The sequence below is a fragment of the Anas acuta genome, chromosome 3 (assembly GCF_963932015.1).
Source record: "Anas acuta chromosome 3, bAnaAcu1.1, whole genome shotgun sequence".
Lineage (NCBI taxonomy): Eukaryota > Metazoa > Chordata > Aves > Anseriformes > Anatidae > Anas > Anas acuta.
Genome location: NC_088981.1, coordinates 118110002 through 118135384, shown reverse-complemented (window position 1 = coordinate 118135384; position 25383 = coordinate 118110002). Strand labels below are relative to the sequence as shown.

Genomic DNA, 25383 nt, shown 5'->3' with positions numbered 1-25383 from the left:
TGAGGCTGTCCCTCGTTTCTGCCTGTTCCAGTAGCCGCAGAAACCGCCTCCTCCCGCCGCTTTCTCTCCTCCTCCGAGCCTCGCCGCGCTCCGATCGTCGTCGGAGCTACCGACAGCACCGGTAGGAAGGGAGGGAGCGCGGTGAGAGAGGGGCGGGGTGGGGAGCGGTGATCAGGCGCGCGGCGGGGCAGCCCTGCAGGCGGGGCGGGAGCGGGGTCCTGCGTGAGGGGAGGTGGTGGCGGCGCCGGGGTGAGGGGGCTCAGGTGGGGGCGGTGGGGCCGGGGTGAGGGGGGGCTGCGGGGCTGCTGAGGGGAGGGGGCGGCTCCGTGAGGGGTGTGGGGTACGTGAGGGGGGCTCTGGGGTCTGTGAGGGGGTCCGTGAGGGGATATGGGGGGCTTTGGTGGTGGGCAGGGTTGGGGCAGGCCGTGGGGGGGTTCTTTAGGGGGTGCCCTGGGGGCTGAGGGGGCTGTGAGGGGCTGAGGGGGCTGTGAGGGGTCTGAGAGGGCTGTGAGGGGGCTGAGGGGGCTGTGAGGGGGCTCTGAGGGGGCTGTGGGGGCTCTGAGGGGGCTGTGAGGGGTCTGAGGGGGCTCTGAGGGGGCTGTGAGGGGTCTGAGGCGGCTCTGAGGGGGCTGAGGGGGCTCTGAGGGAGCTGAGGGGGCTCTGAGGGGGCTGTGAGGGGTCTGAGGCGGCTCTGAGGGGGCTGAGGGGGCTCTGAGGGGCTCTGAGGGGGCTGAGGGGGGTCTGAGGGAGGCCTCTGGGGAGGGGGCGTTATGGGGAGGGGGAGTAAAGAGAGTGGGAGAGAATGGAGCAGCAGGGGTGGGGGGCTGGGGGTTTGCCTCTTCTCACAGATAAATAGTGACAGGAGCAGAGGGAATGGCCTCAAGTTGTGCCAGGGGAGGTTTAGGTTGGAAATTTGGAGACATTTCTGTCAGAAAGAGCAGCCAGGCCTTGGGACGGGTTGCCCAGGGAGGTGGGGGAGTCCCCGTCCCTGGGGGTGTTCGAGGAGAGGTTGGACGTGGTGCTTGGGGACATGGGTTAGTGGTGACATTGGTGGTAGGGGATGGATGGATGATATGAGCTTAGAGGGCTTTTAGGGCTTTTCCAACCCTCATTTTCCGAGGATTCACCCAGTAACTAGGTTAGCCCCGGCGGTTAAAATTAGGGGCAGCGGCGAGAAATGGTGCCAAGGGGAGGGCGTCAGGCGAGTCACGCTGACAGTGATACGAGCTGGGCGCCGGGACAATTTTCCAGGGGGAAGCGGTGGAATTGTTATTGAGGGGGGAGCCAAAAGCTGCCCTGGCTGCTGATAGTGCCGGGCTGGGTGATCGGGGAGAGCGGGGTTTATTTGTGTTGTAGCAGGCCACGGTTACAAGCCAGTCTCCTCGTCTCTTAGATGCTGCTCGGAAAGTAACAGCAAGAGGTTCTCCCTCCCGCTGCTCTCAGCTGCCCTTGGGTCACCTTCCCTTTCTCGGCTTTTTTGGCTGCGTGGAGCAGGCAGACTGCTTCTTCTGGAGTGGTTCTGAAGAGGTCAGATTGGACTAACAGCGGTCTTTGCCACCTCTAGATATCAAAATGACTTCCATGCTGACCCACGCCATCCGAAACCTCCCTGCTTCCTCAGCATGGGCTGCCAGGGTCTGTGAGTATCTTTGCATTTATTAAAAGCTTGAACTGTGAGGCCACAAAGTTCCTTTTTCCATTTTAGAGTCGGAGTGGATGCTTGTAGCTGGTTTTTAAACAGCGGATCCCCTTGCTGACATGTTTGTCCTGCCCACGTCTCGCAGTGTGGGAGGAATCTTGTGTGAACTATGCCTCTGTTATGAACAGAGTGAAATAAAAAATATCTCACGGACGTGTAGGTGCATGCCGTTGTCTTGCTGTGATATTATCTTTTTAACTTTTAATATTTTTTACAGAAGCTGGAAATGTTTTTAACGCTTAAGATTTGACAGATTCTCCTTTTCCTTTCCTTGTTTTTCAGTTGCTCGGTCGCTCAGCTGCTCCCCGCAGTTGCAGGCTGCAGGTAAGGTGATGGCAGCAGGCATCGCAGTGGGGCTGTGCTAACAGGCAGGTCGGGAAGCTGCCTCCCTGTTCCAGACCTCTCTCATCCTGCACAGATCTCAGAAGCAGATCTCAGTAGATCACAGATCTCAGTGCAGCCAGCAGTAGAACAAGAGTGCCCCCCAGAAGGTGCCACCAAGTAAAACTTCGGACAGAGCACTGCAGTGGAGCCCCCTGAACACCTGAAAGCCCCTTGCCCCCAGCAGCTGTGCCCACTGCAGAGCTCCCAGCGTGTCCTCACCTTATAGATTACGATTTCTGGTGTCTAAACCAAAAATTTAAGCCAGGAGGTTGCAGGAGGTTACAGGTTTCTTGCCCGGGATGGGATGGGGTTGTCCCCGAGTAGGGGAAGCTTGTGAGATTAGCTCTGATGTCCAGTGAGACCAGTAAGAGGCTCGGGTCTCAGTGGAGCTGCTGATTGCACCATTATATGGGTTATTAGCTCTGTGTCTTGCTGGGCAGTTGGGGTGATCTGGGGGTCATTGTAGGGTTGCTCAGGTGGCTGTAATGCTTTGAGCTGCCTGGGTTTTGGAGATGAACCCAGACAGTAGCTCCCCCTTATCTCCTTGGCTTTGTACAGAGAGCCTTGTAAAACCCATGAACAATGCGGGAGTTTCATACTTGTGCTTTTGTTGAGCACGGTGTTTAGCTGGATTTAATTGTGTGTTTTTTTTTTTTTTTAATCATGTCTTTGTGCTTTAATGGATTAAATGGAGCTGCCCCGTGTTGCTGTAAATGCTTGCTAAGACGTGCAGGCCTGATTGTGTTAGGAAATTCTCACTGAACTCTCTTAATCCTTGCTTTGGAAGAGCTCTGGCAGCGGCCTGTTGAATGGTGGTGCATTGGGACACCACTTTATCTTGACCCCAAAATCCCAGGAGGCCTTAAAGAAAAGCAGCAAGTTACCTGCAGTGACTACGTGCTCTTTGCCACTGCCTTCCCAGGGAAGTGCAAGCTGGTTATTTCCTGCTCGCTGCACCCTAGTGAGAGGCTGTGCGAGGCCTTATTTTTGCTGCAGGGCTTTGAATGTGGTCTGCCTCACTCGTTTTCGAAGCCGTGCAGCATTTTCAGAGGTGTCTGCTCTTGCACTGCTCTTGCTGGTGGTAGCAGAGACCTCGAGTTCGTGCCTCAATTCTCAGCTGTGCTGTTGCCCTGGTGTAGCTGTAGATGAATCCCTCGACTGACGAGGGAAATACTGAGTTGTTAAAGCATTTTTACAGATCATGTAATTAACCAGACAGAGACAAGATCACAGCCCAGGTGTCCTACCTACAATGCTTTTGACTTATGCACTAAAAGACAATATTTTTCTGTAGTTTTCTGTCAATTTTAACAGCTTTAAGTTTGATCGTGTTCTCGTTAACAGTTAGTTATGCTTCTCTTTTAGCTGTCCAGCCTAAGAGTAAGAAGACCTTAGCCAAAAGTGGTGTGAAGAATATTGTTGTGGTGGAGGGCGTCCGTATTCCTTTTTTGCAGTCTGGCACGTCGTAAGTACAAAATAAGAAAATGCCCGCTCCCTTGGTTAACAGCAGAATCATTTTTTTTGAAAAAAGTCGCCTTACTTGTCATCTTAATGTAATTATTTTTTATGCCTACAAGCCCAGAAATGACAGAGTGCTGGCTGTTATCCCGTCTTTATGGTAAAAGTAGGGTTTGAAGAAGATTGCCCTTAATTTTCTGCCTTTTTCTTTATCTTCCAGGTACGCGGATCTCATGCCCCATGACCTAGCCAGAGCAGCGCTGCAGTAAGTAAAAGGAATGTTAAAGAGCCCAAAAAACTCTCGTAGAACTGCTGAGGTCCTGGTGCTGGCACAGTGGCACACGCAGAGCTGGCTGGTCTTGTCTCTGAGCAATACTTAATTTTTCTTGCTCAGCTGCTGTCGTTGTAGGTGGCTGGAGCAGCAGGGCTTGCAATGGGTGTGAGTAAAACTTCCAGGGAGTTTCACTGTTGTCTCGCTTGAACAAGTGGTTAATTTGAATTCTGCCTGCATAGTTCTCTAAATACAGGGGCTGCTCTTGAGGTGTGCTTAAAATTCAAGGGAAAAACCGTCTGCAATTGAGAGAGAACTGGCAGCAAAAGCAGCCAGCTCATTCCGCCACCTTCCTGTCCCTTGCATTCTGCAGCGATTTGACAAGAGCTGCGTGTCCTTAGCAGTGGGATTTTTGTTGTTCAGGCACAGGGCAAAGTGCTGTTGAGAAGAAAGAATGCATTAGCGGGGAGGAAAGGAGATTTTAAGGCCTGAGGAAGGATTGGGAGGCTGGGTGCAGTCACGTCGTGGCACATTTGGCCAGGGCAGGCTGCTGTGGTTGGCAGGCAGGGTGCTAATGCTGCCTGGGGGCTGTGTCCTGGGCTTTGGGGTGGGGGGAGGCTACAGTGCTGCTGGAGAGAAATTTTTGATGGAAGTGACTGTATTTTCATTTTTATTTGGTGGTTTGCAGTGCACGAAGCTGTCTGAATCCCACTGTCCTTAATCACTGCAGTGGAATTTCCTGTCCTGCCATATTTGCCAGGATGTTGTAGCAAATTATGCAAGGTTTCCCAATTTCCCAATCAGCTGGGAAAACGCACTGCTCGTTTTCTGCATCTCCGTGGAAGCTTCACATGTTCCTACACCTGTGTAATGGGCTTTGTATTCTCTGGGGCCTTCTTCCTACAATTTGGGTGCCACAGTTCTCCAAACTGGGGAGGGTACTGACAGCTGCACCTGGAGGGAGACGGTGACTGGTTTCGTGAAATTAGGGAATAAAGCATCGTGATACCACTACGATTATTTGCAGCCTGTGGTCAGTGGCGCTTGTCATTAAATATCCATGCACACAACGTTTCTTTTGGACCTCTGGCAGCAACAGCCCCGTTGTTGCAGTGTTCTCCAGCCAAGCTGGTGGCAGATAGATCTTTGAGGGCTTGTGGCAACGCTTTTGCTTGCATGGTACAAATTCTCCTTGTTTCTGTCTTCTCCCTAGGGGCCTGCTGAACCGGACCAATGTCCCAAAGGATGTTGTGGATTACATTGTGTACGGCACGGTGATCCAGGAAGTGAAAACGAGCAATGTTGCCAGAGAGGTGGGTTGCATGCACTGTTTCTTAATTTTTCTTAATTTTTCTAGAAAGAAGACAACAAGCCCTTGAGAAAAAAGCCCAGTGTAACTTGGCTTTAGGAATATAAGCTAGTTGGGCCAAGCATTGGCAGACAAATAACTTTATGGGGCTCTGCCCCTTGTTGAAATCTGCCCAATATCAAGCATTTTTTTTAATGCTGCGAGACCTCTGCTTGATTCTTGCCTGAAAGGGAAGCTTTTCTTGATGATTGCTGATCACTCAGCTCTAATTACCGATTGGACTCAAAGGCTGGTATGGCCAAAGTAGGTGAGAGGCCCGGAGCATGCTGTGATGGATTGCTTTGTACCTATTTATTTCAGTTGCCTGCTCAGATGCAGCCTTTGAACGATTTGCAGCAGCTTAGTTGCCCTTTCTTCTGGCAGGCAGAAAACCCAACTCATGCGTTATACGCGGAAGGAGGTCGGTCTGCTACAGGAATGTGATGTGGCATGTGATTTTCTGTTATTCTCTCTGCAAGCCGGCAAAACGATTACGTAAAGAGCTGGAAAGGCTGAGGAGATGATGAGGCTCCCCAGCTCCATCGGCAGTTTGAGCCTCGTGTATGCAAATACTTGCTTTGGTCACCTGCCAGTCAGATGAGGCCGCGGTTTAATTTTAACTTGGGAACAAGTGGTGAACTTTAAACCAGTTGGCCACGTCTCAACTAGGGAAGGTCTCGCCGCGAGCAGTTTTCCTGTGCTGGGTCAAACGAGACTGCTCGCTGAACTGCAGATGTTTTTCTGTCCTGTTGGAAGAAACTCGCGGCACCTTGTACCAAGGGCTCGAAATAACTCTTCACGTGCCACCTTTGCAAGTAATGTGAAGCAAAGACAACCTTAGGTGCTTGAAAGCTCTCTCGAAGTGATGAGGTGCGTGATTAGTTTGTCCCCGGTGACTGCACAGCCTGAGTGAGAGCCCTGAGAGGGGGGCAGCTGCCTTCTCTGGTTCCCAGAGTCCAGGGAGAGGAATTACTGCTGCAGTAGCTGGCTGAGTGGGAACTCAGAATCCCAGAATCATCTAGGTTGGAAGAGACCTCCAAGTTCCCCTAGTCCAACCTCTCTGAGCTAACACTAACAAGTCCTCGAGGTGCTTGTTTTCAGCTTAGTCTGCAAAGGCGTGTTGCTGGGCAGGAGGCAGATCTGGCCCCGTGGAGCAAAAGGTGCAGGTTTTAACAGTCGTTCTTTCTTGCTCGTAGGCTGCCTTGGGAGCTGGTTTCTCTGACAAAACTCCAGCCCATACAGTCACCATGGCTTGCATTTCTTCAAACCAGGCTATGACCACAGGTATGTTGGCTGGAAGAGCAAGCTGTGGTTTGAAATCAAGCTTGGCAACTCCTCTCTGTCCCTCAGCTAGCTCGTGCTGCTTCATGAACATCACTAAGCAGCATCAGGCAAAGAAATCCTGGAAGAGAAGGAGGACTTTGAACTAACAAAATACACTACAAATTGAGCACCTCCAATAGCTTGGCTCTGTTTGCATTCAGCCACAGCCTCTGCTCAGTATCCATGTTAGCTTGGGAGGTAAAGACTAAATCTTGATGAGGAACTCGCTGCCTTTCAGGCTGCTGTCATCTTTGATTAAGCCTGGACAGAGGAGAAAAAAAATATTGGTCTCCTGCATCACTGGGAGCGCTCTTCTCCCATGCTGTGTGTGGCAAAGAGGAAGCAAAATTACAAAACTAGTGTGCTTCATAAAATGTGTTTGTCCTGCTCTGTCTCAGTTAAACACATTCCGTCTCACTTGGCCAAAGCCAGAGGCTGGAGAAGGACATAAAATAGAGTGTCCTAGGCACTAATGAGGTAAGCGTTGATTCTCCTCACGGCAAACTCTGTCTCCTTCTGCAGGCGTGGGTTTGATCGCAGCTGGGCAGTGCGACGTGGTCGTAGCAGGGGGTGTGGAGCTAATGTCGGATGTTCCCATTCGTCACAGCAGGAAGATGAGGAAGACTATGCTCACTCTGAACCGAGCCAAGACCTTGGGCCAAAAGCTCGCTCTGATTTCCAAAATTCGCCCTGACTACTTTGCTCCTGAGGTACTTTTTTGCAGGCACTTAGACACTATTAGAAACTCTTCAAACTTACTAATCTAAAACTTAAACTATTTTATAAGGAGGTGTGAATCAAGTTGGCTCAGGTAAGTTTTTAGCTTCACTGGAGAACATACCTGGATTTAAAAAAGGCTAAGGTGGCTTCCCGTGGCTCTCTTATTTATTTTATCTCCTCTATCTCCTCTTTATCTCCTTTATTTATCCTCTCTGTGATTTACATTAAAGCTACAGTTGCCTGCTGCAGCTTGTAGCATTTGTGACTCTCCTCTTTGTTTCCACTTTGTCCTCTTACATGTTGGTCTTCAGGAAACCTAATTTACTTCAACATTTCAAACCTCCTCCTTTTTTTCTGTGGCTCCTAGCCAAACTGTGTGCTGGAGACTGGAAAATGGAAGCTTTTTTCCATCAATGCAAAGCTCATGGCATTGTCATTGATTAATGCCTCTTAAATATTGCCTTATGAGTGCTGTTCCCAGCCACGTCCTGCCAGGTGCTGAATGTCTTCAGTTCCCATGTTTGGGCCCCGATGAGAACGGGGAGCCTGCTGGTTAATGTCAGGAGCCTGCCGTAGAGGGGGCCACCCTTGCCTCTCTCTGAGGTCGTGAGGGAGGTGAATTACGGCATGATGGACGTTAGAAGGAAGAGCACTTCTCTCCAACGCCACCAAACTCTTCACAAGAAAGCTGTTTGTCTCTCTCCTGGTCTCCTTTAGCTGGAGTGCAGGGAAGCTCAGTGTGCACCTAGCAGAGATGAGATCCGAAGTCTAAATAATTTATTAAAATTGCAGACTTAGAGGCACGCAGGGATTTCCTGGGTGCTGCTGGAAGAACAAAAGCTGAGCTGCACTCACCTGCTGTCTCTGGCTTTGCTTGTGGAGGTGTTTAACAGAAACCTTTAATGGCCCAGGATAGGGTGTTTAATCTTGGCCCCAAAACATCCAGTCACCCCTCCTGGGGAGCCCTTGTGACATTCACAGAGCACCATGTGCACACCCAGCGTGGTTCCTGAACCCCTGGATTTAGCAGCAGCCTGGATCTCACTCTGTTTTTTTTTTTTTTTTTTCTGAAATCATACTTTGAAAGTGATGATTCTTCTCGAGCTCATTGACAACTCTGTGACAACATTGACAGCTCTGTGAAGGAGTGGAAGAGCCTCATTCACTGACTCTGTGGGCCTCAACCAGCTTCTGAACTCAGTGGTCTTTCATAAACTGCCTTTAACTGCTACAGGGAGAGGCGTTTCTGTGTGCTGACTATTTTATTTTTATTTTTTTGTAGCTCCCGGCTGTGGCAGAGTTCTCCACCAGCGAGACCATGGGGCACTCTGCTGATCGCTTGGCTGCTGCCTTCGCCATATCCCGTGTGGAGCAAGACGAGTACGCCCTCCGCTCGCACACGCTAGCCAAGAAAGCCCAGGACGGAGGCTTGTTGCTCGACGTGGTACCCTTCAAAGTGCCAGGTAAAAGCACACACTGCTAGAATACACCAGTTAAATAAGGAAGGGCTTTATTTAGAAGAGGAGAGGAAGCACTGGGGACCAATTCATAACATTCCGTGTGTGTTACGGATTTTAACTCCTTGGTACGCCCTCTCTGGCTCCCTGGAAGGCTCCTAAAAGAGTGTGTTTCTAGAGATGCTTATCTGAATATATAAACATATCCTTGCATATCTCACTTTTGTAGTACCCATCTTGTATCCTTGCTAATGTGACGACAGAACAAGGAAAATCAGAACTGATTTTTATACCCCAAGCTGTCAACAAGTAGAAATAAGCAACAAATTCATCCTGGTCTGATGAATCAGGTGCTGGGTAGGAACACCACAAATATGATCCACTTACCCAGACCCCAGTTCACCAGGCCTCACAGTCATTGCTCGGATGTGAAATGGTCTGGGCGCTTTAATTTGGGGCACTTCCACTCTGTACTTCGTTTCCTAATGAGTTTCGTGTTGTCTTTGTACTAGAATTGGTGTTTTTTGTTAGCTGATGTGTTTAAGCAGTCAGTTTAGCTGAAGATGCATGTATTTGGTTCTTGCCAGCGCTCTCACTTCCTCAGAACTTGGCACATAAGCATATACAGATTTAGATCCAGCTCTCCAATTTAGGCTTTATAATCTCTATTTAAAGTCTTTTTATCAGCTGGGCTTTCTGTGTGGTATTTTTTCCTTATTGTAAATAGACTGCAGCACTTCATGGTTTTTTTGTCTTTAAAAAGAAAGTAAAGCAGCTTCAATTTTAAGTGATATTTTTAGCCATGTTAACTATATTGATACCACAAATGGATTTTCCCTTTTTCTTCCTCCAATGTGTCATAAAAAGCAGAATTTTCTGATTTTTTCCTGAGGTTCTGACACACAAATTCTTGTTTGCTGAACTTTATTTTTAAACATCAACAGGCAGAGATACGGTTACCAAAGATAATGGGATCCGCCCTTCCTCGATGGAGCAGATGGGCAAACTGAAGCCAGCTTTTGTCAAACCATATGGAACTGTCACAGCTGCCAACTCATCCTTCCTGGTAAGGTGTTTGTGAGCCAGCCGGGGAAATTCTGCTTTGCCCTTTGCCTCCACAGGCACGTGGACTCAGCTGGTGTAATCTGTGGGAATGAGCTGTCTCCTTTGTGCTATCACCTGATGCTTTAAGATTTTTTTTTTGTAGTGAACTTGGGGACTGGATTGTTTTTGTTTTCAAGTCAAGAATTAAGCCCCTGGATTTTTATTTTTTTTTTTAACATGTTTGCCTTTCTGTAGCTGTCTCTTGGAAAAGCAACCTGGGGTTGATTTTGTAGAAATTCTGTTCCAGGATGAGATCAATCACGTTGTAAGTCTAGAAGTTTGTAGTTTTAGACTAAGCTCGTCACGTTAAGGCTTACCCTGTAATGCATGGAGTGGAAAAGGAGATTCCTCTAGCACATCTATGATGGAGCCCTCTTCCACGGATGCTCCTTTTCTTCTCTCTAAGGCTTTTAAACTAAGTTCTTTTCATAGATTCATTGAGGTTGGAAAAACCTTCAAGATGACATCAAGTCCAACCATCAGCCATGCTGAAATCTAAAGTAGTTTTGTGAATTAGTAGTTTTGTGAATTGTGTCTGGGTCCCAGCTTCTGAGACTCGACACAAGGTGATTGCCACTGACAGTCTCCCACAAAGAGCTGGAAGGCACAGTCTTGTTTCTGCGTGCAGTCCTGACAGTTTCTTGTGCGTTTAAAAGGCTGTCCCACAGTTTGTGATGAGCACAACTGATTCCGGGGCTCCTAAAGCAGCAGTGATACCTTCTCCTCAAGGTTCTTGGGGACTCGCAGGGGCCTGATAATGCCATAGCCTTGGCTTTGGGAACAGGTGAAGCACTGCTGGTGTGCTGCACGCAGCAGAACTGTAGGGCAGTTTGGACTATTTATCCCAGAAAGGAGTGATCGTGTTGCCAAGGCCATGATGTTCCTTTTTACAATGTGTTGAGCCTGTGGCTTTTGGCATCCCAGAATTATACCCTGGTTTTGGGATGGGGCTGAATGAACAGGTGTGTTTGGGATAACCAGTTTGTCCTAAGGACTGGTAGTGCAGCTGGGCACCTCTGTCCTGCTTGAAACCAGAGGGAGTGGTGGACTGTAAGGTGCTCCAGCAGGGTGTGCCCGCATCATTCACAGCTTGTCTGGCCATCTGCTCAGTCAGGCAGACCTGTCCTGTGCCACAGGGCTCCTGCACGTGCTGGAAGATAAATAATACCTCATAAAATCCTCGTCCTATGTGAGGCCTGTGTGTGTAGCTCGGGCAAACGAGTGCAAGCTGGGGATTCAGTTAGGCAAGGCAAGCAATGGGGACGCAGTGGCCTGGACATTTTCCTGCTCAACCTGCAGTAGGGAACCTGCTGTTAGCAGGGGTTTGGACTTGATGATCTCCAGAGGTCCCTCCCAGCCCCCACAACTCTGTGATTCTGTAAAAGCAAAGCCAGCTTTGCACACCTTGGAGTGCTGTGGCAGAGCCTGGTGGCCCTGGTTATGTTTGGGTCTCTCTTAGGGACTGCTCCACGGGGCTGTCAGGTTCCTTTTGTGCCCGGTGTGTGCCTGCTCATCGGGCAGAGACCTCACTGGGCTCTTCTGCCTGTTGCAGACAGACGGCGCCTCGGCGATGCTGATCATGTCTGAAGAGAAGGCTCTGGCGATGGGCTACAAGCCGAAGGCTTACCTAAGGTAACAGAGGGGCTGCTGTGTGTGGGGTTTGAAGCCTGTTCTCGTTTCCTTCTCCTCCTTCTGTTACTGACAGCATTTCTCCTCTGCAGGGACTTCGTGTACGTGTCCCAGGATCCAAAGGACCAACTGCTGCTGGGGTAGGTGGCGATGAGGAACGGCCTCTCCTAGCAGCCCGTACTTGTACAACAGCCTTGACTTGCCATTGCGGGTTTGGTTTTGTTTTTTTTTTTTCCTCTTTGTGCCTTCTCACGAAGGTGTGAGAGCTGGCGTGGTAGGTGTGACTTGGCAGGGGATGTGGCTAACGCGGGAGAGCAGCTGTGGCACAAATATCCGCCCTGGTTAGCTGGGGGGTGTTGCAGCTCCTTGGTGCTGGGGGTGGTTTTTGGGGCTGTGTTTCAGAGTGGGAAAGGCAGCTGTACCGTGTTCCCTAGGGAGACAGAGTGTAATGTGGCTTCTTGTGGAAAAAAGGGAATGATAATGGGAGGAAATGTATTCGTGTGTGTGACTCCTGGTTCTTAACTCTTCTTCTCTTCTTCAGTCCAACGTACGCTACGCCCAAAGTGCTGGAGAAGGCTGGCCTGACCATGGCTGATATCGATGTGTTCGAATTCCACGAAGCTTTTGCTGTAAGTTATCTCTGAACGCCAAGGCTCCCTCTAGCTGTAAGATGCCATTCTGCAGCCAGACGTCTGTTTTTTCACTTCTGTGTTGGTGAAAGCACTTGTTAAGATCTCCCCTGAATGTAGATCTGTAAGGGGTGTGTATACACAGTTAATAACCAACATTTTATGCACTGACACAACCCATTGGAAGGATGGTTTATGTTGCTTGAGGTCACCAAGGGAGTACAGGTTCTTCAAGAAACCACGTTAAAAAAAATCTTAAGTCACCAAGAGCCTTGTGCGAAGGAAACCACTTCTGCAGGTCCTCTACTACATGGGTTAGGATGTTTTAATTTGGTGACGTGGCTTGTTAATTGGGCAGTGTCTCTTTCTAGCTAAATGACACCGAGCTGTGTGGTGCAGCCCACACGCTGGAGGTGAGGGATGCCATGCAGAGGGACCTGGACAGGCCGAGAGGTGGGGCTGTGTGAACCTCACGAGGGTCAACAAGGCCAAGTGCAAGGTCCTGCACCAGGGCTGGGGCAATCCCAAGCACAAATCCAGGCTGAGGATTACCCTGGGCTGCACCAACAGCAGCGTGGGCAGCAGGGCAGGGGATGGGATTGTCCCTGTCCCCCTCTGCTCTGCTCTCATGGGACCACACCTGGAGCCCTGCGCTCATCTCTGGGGCCCCCCAGCACCAGAAGGACACAGAAGTATTAGAAGGAGTCCAGAGAAGATCCAGGGGCTGGAGCAACTCCTACAGACAGGCTGAGGGAGTTGGGGTTGTTCAGCCTGGAGACGAGAAGGCTCTGGGGAGACCTCACAGCAGCCTGTCCGTGCCTAAAGGGGGCTGCAGGAGAGCTGGGGAGGGGCTCTGTCAGGGAGTGAGGTGATGGAACAAGGGGGAATGGCTTTAAACTAATTAGGGTAGGTTTAGATTATTTATAAGAAGGAAATTCTTTATTTGAGTGTGGTGAGGCCCTGGCAGAGGCTGCCCCGAGGAGCTGGGGGTGCCCCATCCCTGGAGGTGCCCAAGGCCAGGCTGGACGGGGCTGGGGGCAGCCTGGGCTGCTGGGAGATGCCCCTGCAGGGGGCTGGAACTGGGTGATCTTTAAGGTCTGTGATCTTTAAGGTCTGCAATTTAAGGTTGAGTTAATGCTGGTTAACAGGGTTGCTCCTGTAAAATGCTTTTTTCAGTTGGCTGTGTTAGTTTTGTGGCTGGAGCTGATCTTGGGGCACCTCCTGTTTGCCTGTGGATTTTCCTCAAAGTCTGCCTTCCCTTCCCTTTCAGGGGCAGATACTGGCTAACTTGAAAGCTATGGATTCGGACTGGTTTGCACAAAACTACATGGGCAGGAAGTCAAAGGTAAGCACACAGCCGGGCTGTCTTTGTATTTCGTTTACACCCAGCACTGTTGGATTCCACGCCGTGGCTAGAGCTGCTGCTGTGCTCTGTGAGAGGCTGAAATGTTTCCTGAGCTCTGGGTCAGTGAATCCGAAGTTTCTGTGGGAGTGGAGGCGTTCCCAGTGCCAGCAGGTGGAGACCTAGAGCTGTAGCAGCTGGTGAGACGGGAATCAAAGCAGCTGGGGCTCAGAGCTGCTTTATTCCTTCTGACAGCACGGGGTGAAGCAGGAAAACTTTTGGTGTGGTTTTGAGCCATCATCAGGCACACGCACGTGCTAAGGAACGCTTCCCAGCAGCCCAAGCTGGCTGTGGGGGTTCGGTATCATCACAGCCTCCTTCCAGACAGGTGATTATTACGCGTGTCCCTCTGTGTTCCTGCAGGTCGGAGCCCCTCCTCTGGAGAAATTCAACACCTGGGGTGGTTCCCTCTCGCTGGGACATCCTTTTGGTGCCACTGGCTGCCGCCTTGCGATTACTGCTGCCCACAGGCTGAAGAAGGAGGGAGGGCAGTACGGCCTGATTGCTGCCTGTGCTGCAGGAGGGCAGGTAACGATGCCGTGTGGTCTGCCACTGTTCCCCTAAAAGCTCCCTCCTCCCTGATTGCTTGCTAGTCCCTCCAGACCGGCAGGAGAATCATCCCTGGGCAGTGGGGATGCAGCGTGTTGCTGCCTGGGGGATACACAGGGGAAGGAGAGGTTTCTGCCATGCCCTCAGGGGTTTGTGTGCTGGCTCTCAAAACCTTCCCAACTTTCAGCTTGTGAGGCTCATCCTTCCAATCTTGGGAAGAAAGATGTCTACAAGAAAAATGGGTGGGAGATGGAATTTCCATCAGGCTGGGGATGGATGGGAGCCCTGGTTGAGCGTTGTGCTGCCTGGGGGTAGTTCTGTGGGTAACCCGAGGGCCTGGCCCTGGCTCACCCCTCGCTGAGTGCTTTAGGGGCTGCCTTGGAAGCAGCGTGGTGTGCTGGTCTGCCTCGGCACCTGGAGCAGCCCTGTGCTGGCACGGAGCTGCCAGAGCAAATCTGATCGTGAGTCAGCTCTGGGCTCCCACCTCACCTTTATTTTAGTATGGGCGGGAGGTGGGCATCTCCTGTTGACTGCTGCCTGTAATACCCAGTCCTTTCTGTGCCTGTTCTCTTTTTCTCTCCATTTCTAGGGGCACGCGATGCTAGTGGAGCTCTACCCTCAGTAATGGGACAAGGGACTGCTGAAGGAGTATTCATCAACGAGTATTCTGTGCCTGGCAATGCCATTTCAATGCACTAATAAAAAGATACAAACAATCCTTCTTGGGAAGGATTTTTGGTGGCCTTTGTAAATACCTTTTAGCTACACTGCTGGTAATTTTCAGCTAATAAACGCACTCTAAGACGTATTCCAGGTGGAGGAAAATAAAAGTTAATGCGGCTATTAGTGTCTCCGAGGTCCTTGTAACCAGTCTGATTTCTACTGTAATTCTTCAGGAAGCAAGATTTATTATTTTCTTTTTCCCTGGAAAAGAAAAAGAGAATGATTCCCAAGTGCTGTACAAAGAATGAAGCTCAGAGGTGAGGAGATCCACAAAGTGCTGAATGTCGGCAGGCTGAGATGTGGGGTAACGTGCCGTTGTAGGGAGTAACAACTTCAGAAGCAGGTTTAAACTCAAGTGGCTGACCTGGTTCAAAGCGGAAAGATTGCACGATGTCTGAACAGCATGGAACTAGCAAATTGCCTCAGAATTGAGTGTCGCTGATGTTTGCCACAATAAACCAGGAGAGAAAAGAAAGTTTGGCTGGTGTTTGGTGTTTTTTTTCCCCCCTCTCCCTTGCTTCTCTGTGGCACCTTAATTCCACATTTTTGGTGTTATCCTGTCCCTGTTTCTGAATTTTAAAAACACTTGGGCAGAAACAAGCTGGTGACAAACAAACATCGGTTCTGCAGACTCATTCTCCCAGGATTTTGGGAACATGAGATTGTTGTTCCTGCCCTTTTGGTTAATGTTCTGAGTTTTTTTCCTCCTTCACATTTTCATGTTTTTATTACAATGAGGGTGGCTTGGGCTATGCCAGGCACTACAGAAATCTTCCAAAACACCCTGCAAAAATCTTCGGCTCCCTTGTACGGAAGGAACCTTGCCTCTGCAAGCCACCTGCTGCCGAGCAGCCCTGCAATTGTGGAGGCAAAGCTGAGATAAGAGCTGGGTGGGACGGCGGGTGCTGCCTGCTTCGTGCTGGCTGGAAATCTTGTGCAATGCTGCTGCTCTGTGCTGAGCTGCCTGTGGGTGGGAGGGAAGCTGAGGAGCAGGGGCAGCACTTTGGTTTTCTATAAACACCTCGTGTGCTTTGTGGACCTGGTGTCCCAGCAGAGGGAGGCTCTGCTGCGGTCGGACCGTTCTGGGCAGCCGGAGTGGCTGAAAATCCATCCCTCTGCCCACATTTGGGTAGCTGGGGGCGTCCACGTCACCAAGAGCTTCACAGGGCAGAGGTCCCTTTGGGGTCTGGGGATGGGGAGGGGTGCTGTGGAGACCAGGCACTGATCCTCACCCTCCTTTCCGTGCATCCCAGCCCATTGGGGTAGGACAGTGTGAAGCAGCACCACTGCACTCCCCGGCGTTCCCACACACGTAGGAGCACGTTCCCAGGGCTCCGTCAACGTCCTGCCAGCTCTGCGTCTACCTGGATGCACAAGACTTTTTTTTTTTTTCTTTTTTTTTTTTTTCTCCCCACCCCTGGAAGTTGCTTAATAGCTTGGTGCACTCCTACTTTGCGGGATGTGTTGGGTTCAGCAGCCTTTATAGATATTTTGCCACCCAACAGCGATGTCTGGGTGTTTGCTTTGCTACCAAGCCTGGCGCTGCCTGCGTGGGCACTGAGCTGGCCCCAGGACCCCCCTGGGGCTGCGTGGAAGGGGGGCACGGGCAGCGGGGACTGTTGCAGGTAGGGGCAGGGCTGCAGCCCTTCGGGATGTGACTCATCCTCGGGGCTCGCCCTGTTCTGGCGCTCGCGCTGGAGGTGAGGCTGCTGCGGTGCGCCCTGCGTCGATCTGTGTGGGGGCTTTTACCCCGTGGGACGGGCTGCGATGGGCCCCTTCTGCACCTAATGGGGACGGGAGAGGGGGGAGCCTTTGCAGAGCTCCTGCACCTGGTTGTGGTAAGGATGCTGCCCCGCTCTGCCCTCCTCCAACCCCTGGAAAACCTCGTGTCTGGCTCCGGCCGGGGTCTCGCCAACCCCTGGAGCTGTGTGGGGAGGGTGAAGCCAGGGCTGGGGTAGGGCAAAGAGGAAGGGGGAGCACGGTTGGAGCTCGCAGAGCAGCAGCCGCGCCCCTGGCAGCCCTGGGTGCTGTTGGGGTGCCTGCAGAAGGAGCGCCCGGGCAAAGGTTCCTTTTGCTCTCCTGCTTCCCGTGCAGTGGGTTCCTGCTCGACCCAGGGCAGAGCTGTGAGCTGCAGGGTGGTGGGGAGGAGGACGTTGGGCTGGGGAAGGGGTCTGGGCTGGCTTGGGGGTGCCAGGGCACGCCGGAGCCCCCCGGGGCTTGCGGAGGTGGTGGGGAGCTGGGGCTGGTCTCGCTTCCCGGGTGTGCCCAGCTCCGTGCGCCCACGCGGCAGGATGGGTGCAGGGGCCTTGTCCCAGTTCCAACTGGGGGGACGGGAATTGGGTGGGCAGGAGGGGTCTGCACTGGGGGAGGGCAGCCACCACACCCCAGGGGATGGTGTGGAATAGGGGTGCAGGGGGCTGTGCTCATCCCAGCTTTTGCAGCCCCCTCTGTAGGGAGCCCCAGCTGCCCCCGCGCCCTGCCGGACCCCCACATGGACACCGAGGCGCAGGATGGTGCCAAGGCTGTGTCGGAGGGATGTTTGCTGGCCGAGGTGAGCGAGGGCAGGGCCTGGGGGCTGGGGGCTGGGTGTTGGAGTGTCCCCGGGGGTGAACTGGAGACCCCACGGGGATGTGAGCACCGGCACCAGCATGGGCACGGGGATGGCAGAAGGGTCCCATTTTGGGGAGGGGTGGAATTTGGGCATGGAGCAGCCAGCCTGACCCCGTATCCCCCACGGGGCTGGAGGGACGGGCTGGGGGGGCGAGGGGACACCCCAGCTCACCCCTCTCTTCCCGGTGCAGGTCTCAGAGGGGCCCCCAGCACAGTGGTCGGTGCCAGAGGTGTGCGCCTGGCTGGGTGCACGGTGCGGGGACGGGGACCTGGTGCAGCTGGCGGCCGAGCACGGGGTCAGCGGCCGGGCCCTGCTGCGAATGACCGAGGGGATCCTGCGGCGCATGGGGGTCGCCCCCCGCAGCCGGCGCCGGGAGCTGCTGCGGGAGCTGCTGGGGCTGCGGCTGCAGCAGGAGCTGGAAGAGCTGCTGAGCATCGTCGGGGGTGAGCATCCCCCTTAGCGCATCCACGGGGGGCACCGGCCGTGAGGACGCGGGGGGTGCCTCCAGATGGACTGTGGTCACCTCTATCCTCAGAGTGATGCGGACAGGAGCTTGCGAGCAGGGAGGCGATGCCATGGGATGACAAAGCGGCGGCTGGAATTAAGCACACGACATGGAAGCGGTGCTGGAAGGAGTCTCGAGGCCACCGTGTCCCCCAGAAAAACCCAAACCTGGCTGGAGAGGCAGGGCTGCGCGAGAAGGAGCCTGCCCTCGCCCCTCGCCCCGTGAGCCACCTGCTGCCGGGTGACACCGGGTCCCACAAGGTGCCACTGCGACCTGCGGTGTGTGGGGAGCACTGTGGCAATAACCCAGCCACCAGATCCTGTTGCAAGCCCAGGGTGTGAGGGATACAGAGAGGGGACACGGAGGTGTGACACCTTCCTTGGCTGTGCCCGGGAGCAGTGCATCGATGGGGGAGCCCACGAAGGACGTGCCGGGGCACCCTCTGCCTCCGACCCCGGGGCTGGCAGGGTGTGCAGAGCAGCAGGGCAGGGCTGAGGGCCTCAATAAACGTGGCTGGAGCTGTGAAACCACCGGAGTGGCTGTGCTTGAGGGACCTTCTGCCTCCCAGACAGCGAGGAGAGGCAGCCTTAGCCATGGGCACGAGGTAGAAGGGTCCCCACCCCTTGCTGGGAGCCTGGCTGCATATGGGGTCCTGGCACCCCTCATGTGCTCGGATCCCCCGGGGGTCTGGGGCACAGCCAGGGCAGCCTGAGGGTGCCAGCGTGGTGGGTTACAGGGGAGTTACTGGGTGATGGGGGCTCGCTCCCAATTTGCCCATTCTGTTCTGCGAGGAGCAGGGGCTGGGGATTGTAGGGGGCCGGGGCTTGCAGGGGGCTGGGGCTTGCAGGGGGCTGGGGACCCCGAGTTTATAGGGCAGTGGAGCACTGGCTGGGGCCAGGTCCTGCTACTCCCCTGCATGGACCACAGCTTGTTTCATGCTGTGCCATCTGGTTTTGCACCCGTTTGTATTTTTACTCCTGTAGTCCCTGCTGGCATGGCTCCCCAGATCCCAAACCTCACCTCCCCTAATCCTAAATCTCACCAGGGGGCAGCACCAGACTCCCTTTGGGGCTGTCTCCCCCCCAGGAGAAGCCCCAAACTCAGCAGTTGCAGTTTTGGGGCTCTGGCAGCTCCTTTTCGCAGCAATGGGAGCGACCAGGGCAGTGGTGCAGCTGCAGGGTGGCCGCATGTCCCCAAAGGTCTGCCTGGCCTGGGACTGCCCTGCTCCCCTGCAAAGTGGATTTGGTCACCGTGGGAGGGTGGAGAACGCAGAAACTGCTGGAGAGCACAGCCTGGGAGGACGTGCAGAGGCAACACCAGCTGTGCTGTCTGCATGCATGGTACTGCAGCAGGGCGCTCCCATCGTGCCTGTGCCCACTTCTCTCTGGCTGCCCAAGCACTCAGAGCTCTTGAGCATCCCCGAGGCTGCCGGAGCATCGCTGGATTTGCCTGAGAATCACCAAGCAGCCTGTGTCCAAGCATCGTCTGGGGGCTGCCGGAGCATTCTGGAGCATCCCTACGACTGCCTGAGCTTCACCAGGACTGCCCACGCATCCCTGGGGCTGCCCGAGCACCCCTGGATTTTTCTGAGCATCCATGGGGCTGCCTGAGCCCTGGAAACTCCATGGGGAGCTGGGGGCTCTCGTTGTGAGTTTCTTGTTGGGAGCACCTTTGATGTCTTTGCATAGCTCGGAGCATTTACTGGGTTTATTTATAAGACTGATGTTTTTCTCTTCTGCTCCAGAAATACTACTGGGGAACAAATTCACCTGCTCACCACTTTGACCTGTGAGCAGCAGCCTGGCACTGGTAACGGAGGCTGTGCTGGAGCGTGGGTGCCCGAGGGTGTCCCAATCCCTGTCCCCATTCACTGCCACCCCACCGTGTCCCTGCTGGTCTGCAGCACCCTGCCAGAAGGCTGCTTGAAACAGCCCTGTGGCCACAGCAGCTGGTTGCTTATTTAATGACTAATGGCTCTGCCAACTCTAGGGCTAACACTAGTTTTAGGAAGGCAAAAATAGCAGCAGGGGGATTTGCGTATAGATGTTTCTTTGTGGATTAAGAGCTCCAATTTCAATTTGAGCCAGCTGAGCTGCAGCTTGTAGTGGTTTTCCTTTCCCTCCCCTTCTGTTCATCTCTTTCTTTTTTCTATTCCTGTTTTCCTTGGGAGCTGGAAGGATGATGGCTTTTTAAGACAAAACTCACAGCGATGTGTGCATGTTTGTTTCCTGCAGTGCTAGGTGACCTCTGCAGCACCAGGGCCAGATTTTGGGTATGGGGCTGCAGAGCCACAGGAGAGAGCTGGGGGAGCATCAAGACCGAACCCTGCCCGCTGGCATATCCTGCAGTTTTGTCACCTAATTGAGGCTCTTTTAATACACTTAAACTACTTTTCATTAGGGAAAAAAAAAAGAACAAAAAAAAAGAACAAAAAAACACAAGACAGGTGAAATTATGGCTTTAAAAAGCAGCTGGGTGCCCTCAGCAATGGAGCAAAGTGTGGTGTGTGTTTTATTGCTCGCTGTTCTGAAGGAGCTGTGGGCTGCAGTCTGGAGGAAACCCACGTGTCTGATCCCAAGGAGTAAGCAACGGTGCTGGGGCCCAGTGGGTATTTGCATAGAAATGTTGAATAAACAAAGTCTCCAGTCTGAGGGCAGCAGACCCCAGCAGAGGGCACAGCCAATATAGCAGCGCGTGTTGAAGATGTGAATGCCCAGAGTGGGAATCAGTGCTCCTGCTGGCGGTGGGGGTGCTGCAGGGGCAGGAGCTCCTTGTGCTGGTGGCTCCTTTCTGCTCCCACGCTCAGGTGGGAGAAAGCTCCGTCTGCTCCAGGCTTCACAAAGCAGGATGCTTCCAGCAAGCGTGCTCCTGGCCCAGCAAACCCTTGCCACGTGCACATTTTCCCCTGCCCCGCAGACACGTTTCTTCCCAGCTCCCTGGCTCGAACATCTTTGCCATTGTGGACCTGCTTGTTACAACCCCAAGGTCTCGCCTGGGGAGCTGGCGTCATATTCATTCCTGGAGGCGTGAGGCTGAGCCTGCTTTTTGGGTGTGCATCACTTTGCAGAGCAGTCTGCCCTTTCAGCAGCCGGTCTCCTTCCATCCTGCCACAGCCGTGCACGGTGTTTGCAGCCCCTTACTACCGGTCAGTGCCACCACCACAGCTCCCATCTTCTCTTGAGCATTCAGGGGGTGTTCCCCGGAGGCTTAGCTCCACAGTGACAATTCACCATTTGTTCTTTCTCCCTTTTCAGTAACTGCTTTTCCATGTTAGGACCCTCTCTCTTATCCCAGCCTTACCTTTCTAAGCCATTGTGCTGAGGGATCCTGTTGGGGCTGTTCTGGACATCCAGGCAGATGACACTCTCTGTGTGTCCCCTGTCCTGTTGCCCCTGCTCCTTCAGAATCTGGATTTCTTCAGCACATCTCCTGGTGTGCCCCAGCTGCTGCCCATCCCTTCCTTTGCCTCCCCTGCCTTCACGCTGGTAACCTCCTGCAGCACCATGGGCTCCAGAGGGATGCACAAGAGGATGCTCACTCAATGCTTCCTCTTCTTGGCTGCTGTATGACCTCCTGGGGCTGTTGATTCGGGATGTCCTGGGCATTGTGGCAGTCTGTCCGGCTGTTCCTGTCCCGGGATCCTGGGACATCAGCACAGAGCTGAGCTGCTGTCCTTCTCCTGCCCCTTGGAGCTGCTCAGGCCTGCATCCTCCAAAGGGCAAACAGGTCCAAACTGGGGCTGAGCGGCACCAAACTGGGGAGTTGCACCCCGGTAGAGGTGGTAAAACAAGCACTGGAAGATGTCTGGAGGGACATCTGTGCCAAGGGATGTCCCCTACCACCCTGCAGGCACTGCCACCCAACACCTTTCCTGTGTCACCCTTGGGTTCCAGGAAATTGCAGCTGGGGGTTCACAGGAGTCCATGATACACGAGGACACCGAGGCTTTATTCCCTAAGCTTCTCTACCTGATTACAGATTACTGCCAACCACCACTAACAAGAATACCTACGGTTAACTGCGATGGATGCACTCGACTCCTTGACCTAGCCCACAGCAGCTTGGCTCGGGCTCCCAAGAAAGAAAGGCCTATGCCATGACCAGGCCACAAACTTCCTTGATTCCTGCCTGTTCTTTGGAACCCCCCTGAATCAGGTTGTGTGGTGTGCTTTGATGTTTGTCAGCCTGGAAACCAGTTCACAGGACCATGGAATCATTTAGGTTGGCACAGACCTCCAAGACCACCACGTCCATCTGTTAACCTAGCACTGAGAAGTCTACCACTACACCATGTCCCTAAGCGCCACATCTACACGCCTTTTGAACACCTCCAGGGATGGTGGCCCAACCACTTTCCTGGGCATCCTCTTCCAATGCCTCGCAACGCTTTAGTGAACAAATTTTCCCTAATATCCAACCTAAACGTCCCCTGGTGCAACTTGAGGCCATTTCATCATCGTGTGATTAACAAGCGAATAACAGGAGGTTCTTCCAAGACTAATTTATCAGGGAGTAAAAGAAGTCGTGGGTGCAAGGAGTGTTGTGCTTGCCTTTCCCATTTTTTGTAGTCTGACTACAAGCCAACCGCTTTGTTCCATAAATATGGCTGCATGAGCTTTTGGGGGCTATCCCTGCACAGCAGTGGGCTGCGTGGTGGCGGCCACCCCACGACCAGGGACATCTCCCCAGGACACTGCTGGAGGCTGAGAGGCCCCTTACCAGCTGCAGATCTTCTGTCAGAGACCGACATCACACACATGTACCAAAGGGTGTTAAGACCTTGCAGGGGGTGGCACTGGGGGGGCTCTGAGGGCCCTGCCAGCTCAAACCGCTCTGGGATTCTGTGATTTTATCAACAGTTGCTGCATCAGAAGTATGGCAGCAAATATACACACACCAATGATAGGATGAGAGGGAATGGGCTGAAATTGGGCTAGGGGACATTTGGGTTGGATATTAGGGAAAACTTCTTTACCAAAAGGGTTGTTAGGCATTGGAACGGGCTGCCCAGGGAAGTGGTTAAGTCACCATCCCTGGAGGTCTTGAAAAGACGTTTAGATGTAGAGCTTGGTGGTATGGTTTAGTGGAGGACTGGTTAGTGTTAGGTCAGAGGTTGGACTGGGTGATCTTGGAGGTCTCTTCCAAACTAGACTATTCTGTGATTCTGTAATGAAAATAAATTTACTCTTTGTGTTTCAGCTGTGGGTCTGTTGTTTTTTCTGCTGCCTGCCTGTGCTGGCCCGCACCCCGGCCTAGTGGGATGAAAATGTAAAATCGTACGGAGTCCTATCCAGGGACTGCTGCCTTTGCTCTGTCCTCCCCCACAATGCTCCCACCACGTCCACCTCAAAATTAGAGGTTTTACCCTTCTGGAGCAGCCTTGCACAGCTGACACACGTTCCCAGAGCCCCAGGCTGGCTGCCACCTAGCCTTGCATTTAGGAAGCAAGTTGGGATCGGGGGTTTGCAGACCCTTCCCCAAGCCGCATCACCAAGGCCTCATCCTGCCCTGGGAGTTGGTCATAGTGAGGCTCAGCCTGGTCTCCCCATCCTCAAGGCCAATTAAGCCATCAGTGAAGGGAATTAGATTGGCAGGATAGCATTTGGTCTTGACAAATGCATACTGGTTGTATTTTTTATCAGCTTATTATCCCGGGGGGCGTATAAAATTATTGTTTACTGATTTACTCTGGTGTGCGAGATGTACTGGACTATTAGATGAATTAGGACCAGGGGGGCTTGTGAGTCCCTGTTCACCCCTGGTCCTCCTGCCAGGAGCAGCTGCTCTTGGCCTGCTTCAGCGCGGGGGCTTTTCCCATCCTGCACAAACTTTGAGACGATTGTTGATGGTTTTGGAAATGGCCTTGGACAGAACAGTCTTGGAGAGAGATGAATTTGATTGCTGGACTGTTAGATGAGTTAGGAATGCAGTGTCTTCATGGCCTCTTTCCAGTACGTCCAGGTCTCTCTCATCCTGGGGAGCCCAGACCTGGTCCCAGTACTGCAGATGGGGCCTCACCAGTGCTGAGGAAGGATCCCCTCCCTTGCCCTGCTGGCAGCACTTTGCCCAGTGCAGCCCACCAGAGCAGCAGCCCTCTTTGTGGCGCGGGCCCTTTGCTGGCTCCTGTTCAACTCGGTGCCCACCAGGACCCCAGGCCCTTCTGTGCCAGGCTGCTTCCAGCCGGCTGCCCCCAGCAGGTGGTGGTGCTGGGCTTGCTCCACCCCAGGGGCAGGACGCTGTGCTTGTCCTTGTGCAACTGCAGGAAGCTCTTACTGACCCATTTCTCTGCCTGGCAGAGAAATATATATAATATATTTATAATATATTATATATATTATATTTTTATATATAATATAAATATTTTATATTTATATAATTATATTATATTATATTATATTATATTATATTATATTATATTATATTATATTATATTATATACATTATATATTATATTATATATCATATTATATATATTATATTATATTATATTATATTATATTATATTATATTATATACAATAATAATATATAATAATATATATGATAAATATGTATGTATATAATGTTTAATACATAATTTAAATATATATATATATAGATATAAATAAGAGCAGGACCAAGGAGAATCTCCATCTTTTACTGGAACATGACTACGGAGGATAAGGAAAAGGCTGAGATTCTCAATGCCTTCTTTACATCTGTCTTCAGCAGTCAGACCAGTTATCCTCAGGGGCTCCGCCTCAGGGTCTCAGAATCCCGACCTGGAAGTCTGGGACGGAGAGCAGAATATCCCCCACACAGTTCAGGTGGAAACAGTAAGAGACCTGCTCCTCCACCTGGACTGTCACAAGTCCATGGGGCCAGATGGGATTCACCTGAGGGTGCTGAGGGAACTAGCAGATGTCATTGCTGAGCCAATTTCCATCATGTATCAGCGGGCCTAGTCAACTGGAGATGTTGCAGATGACTGGAGACTTGCAAAGGTGACACCCATCGATAAGAAGGGAATGGGCCCAAGTTGTGCCAGGGGAGGTTCATGCTGGAAATGAGGAGACATTTCTGCTCAGAAAGAGCAGTCAGGCCTTGGGATGGGTTGCCCAGGGAGGCAGTGGCATCACCATCCCTGGGGGTGTTCAAGGAGAGGTTGGACATCTGTCGTGGTTCCGCTCGAGTGGGCAGCGGAGCTCCACCACAGCCACTCTCTCACTCCCCCTCCTCAGAGAGGAATGGGGAGAAAATATGTGAAAAGGACTCAAGGATTGAGATAAGGACGAGAAAATCACGCAATAATTAGTGTAACGGGCAAAACAGACTCAGCATAAGAAGACAGATAGTAAGATTTATTGCTCATTACTAACAAGCTAGAGAAGTGAGAAACAAAGGAAAGAAACCAAAAGCACCTTCCCCCCCATGCACCCTCTTCCACCTCCTCCCCCCGAGCGGCGCAGGGGAATGGGGGAATGGGGGTTATGGTCAGTCTACAGCGCTTCTTCTCTGCCGCTCCTTCTCGGTCACTCTCGTCCCCTGTGCTGTGGGGTCCCTCCCACGGGATGCAGTCCTTGATGAACTGCT

General features: G+C 52.4%; 2 protein-coding genes across 5 annotated transcripts; both read left to right on the top strand.

The window, feature by feature from the left end:
* The first annotated feature begins 157 nt into the window (after nucleotides 1–157).
* On the top strand, nucleotides 158–14829 carry HADHB (hydroxyacyl-CoA dehydrogenase trifunctional multienzyme complex subunit beta). Of its 4 annotated transcripts, none has more exons than XM_068679103.1 (16): nucleotides 158–249; nucleotides 1394–1639; nucleotides 1982–2023; nucleotides 3449–3548; nucleotides 3762–3806; nucleotides 5026–5125; nucleotides 6357–6444; nucleotides 7006–7193; nucleotides 8486–8666; nucleotides 9605–9726; nucleotides 11317–11396; nucleotides 11486–11533; nucleotides 11935–12022; nucleotides 13293–13367; nucleotides 13788–13952; nucleotides 14563–14829. In XM_068679103.1, the coding sequence occupies exons 2-16, from the start codon at nucleotides 1573–1575 to the stop codon at nucleotides 14596–14598; spliced, it is 1425 nt and encodes a 474-aa protein (XP_068535204.1). In that variant the 5' UTR covers nucleotides 158–249; nucleotides 1394–1572; the 3' UTR covers nucleotides 14599–14829. The 4 variants fall into 4 exon arrangements, with proteins under 4 accessions (XP_068535204.1, XP_068535205.1, XP_068535206.1 ...); XM_068679104.1 differs by having other exon boundaries at nucleotides 208–263; XM_068679105.1 differs by lacking the exon at nucleotides 158–249 and adding an exon at nucleotides 265–283.
* A 1711-nt stretch (nucleotides 14830–16540) lies between these two features.
* On the top strand, nucleotides 16541–20253 carry LOC137855022 (sterile alpha motif domain-containing protein 12-like). The gene is made up of 3 exons (XM_068679099.1): nucleotides 16541–17247; nucleotides 17498–17750; nucleotides 17843–20253. The coding sequence occupies exons 1-3, from the start codon at nucleotides 17188–17190 to the stop codon at nucleotides 17845–17847; spliced, it is 318 nt and encodes a 105-aa protein (XP_068535200.1). The 5' UTR covers nucleotides 16541–17187; the 3' UTR covers nucleotides 17848–20253.
* Nucleotides 20254–25383: the final 5130 nt, after the last annotated feature.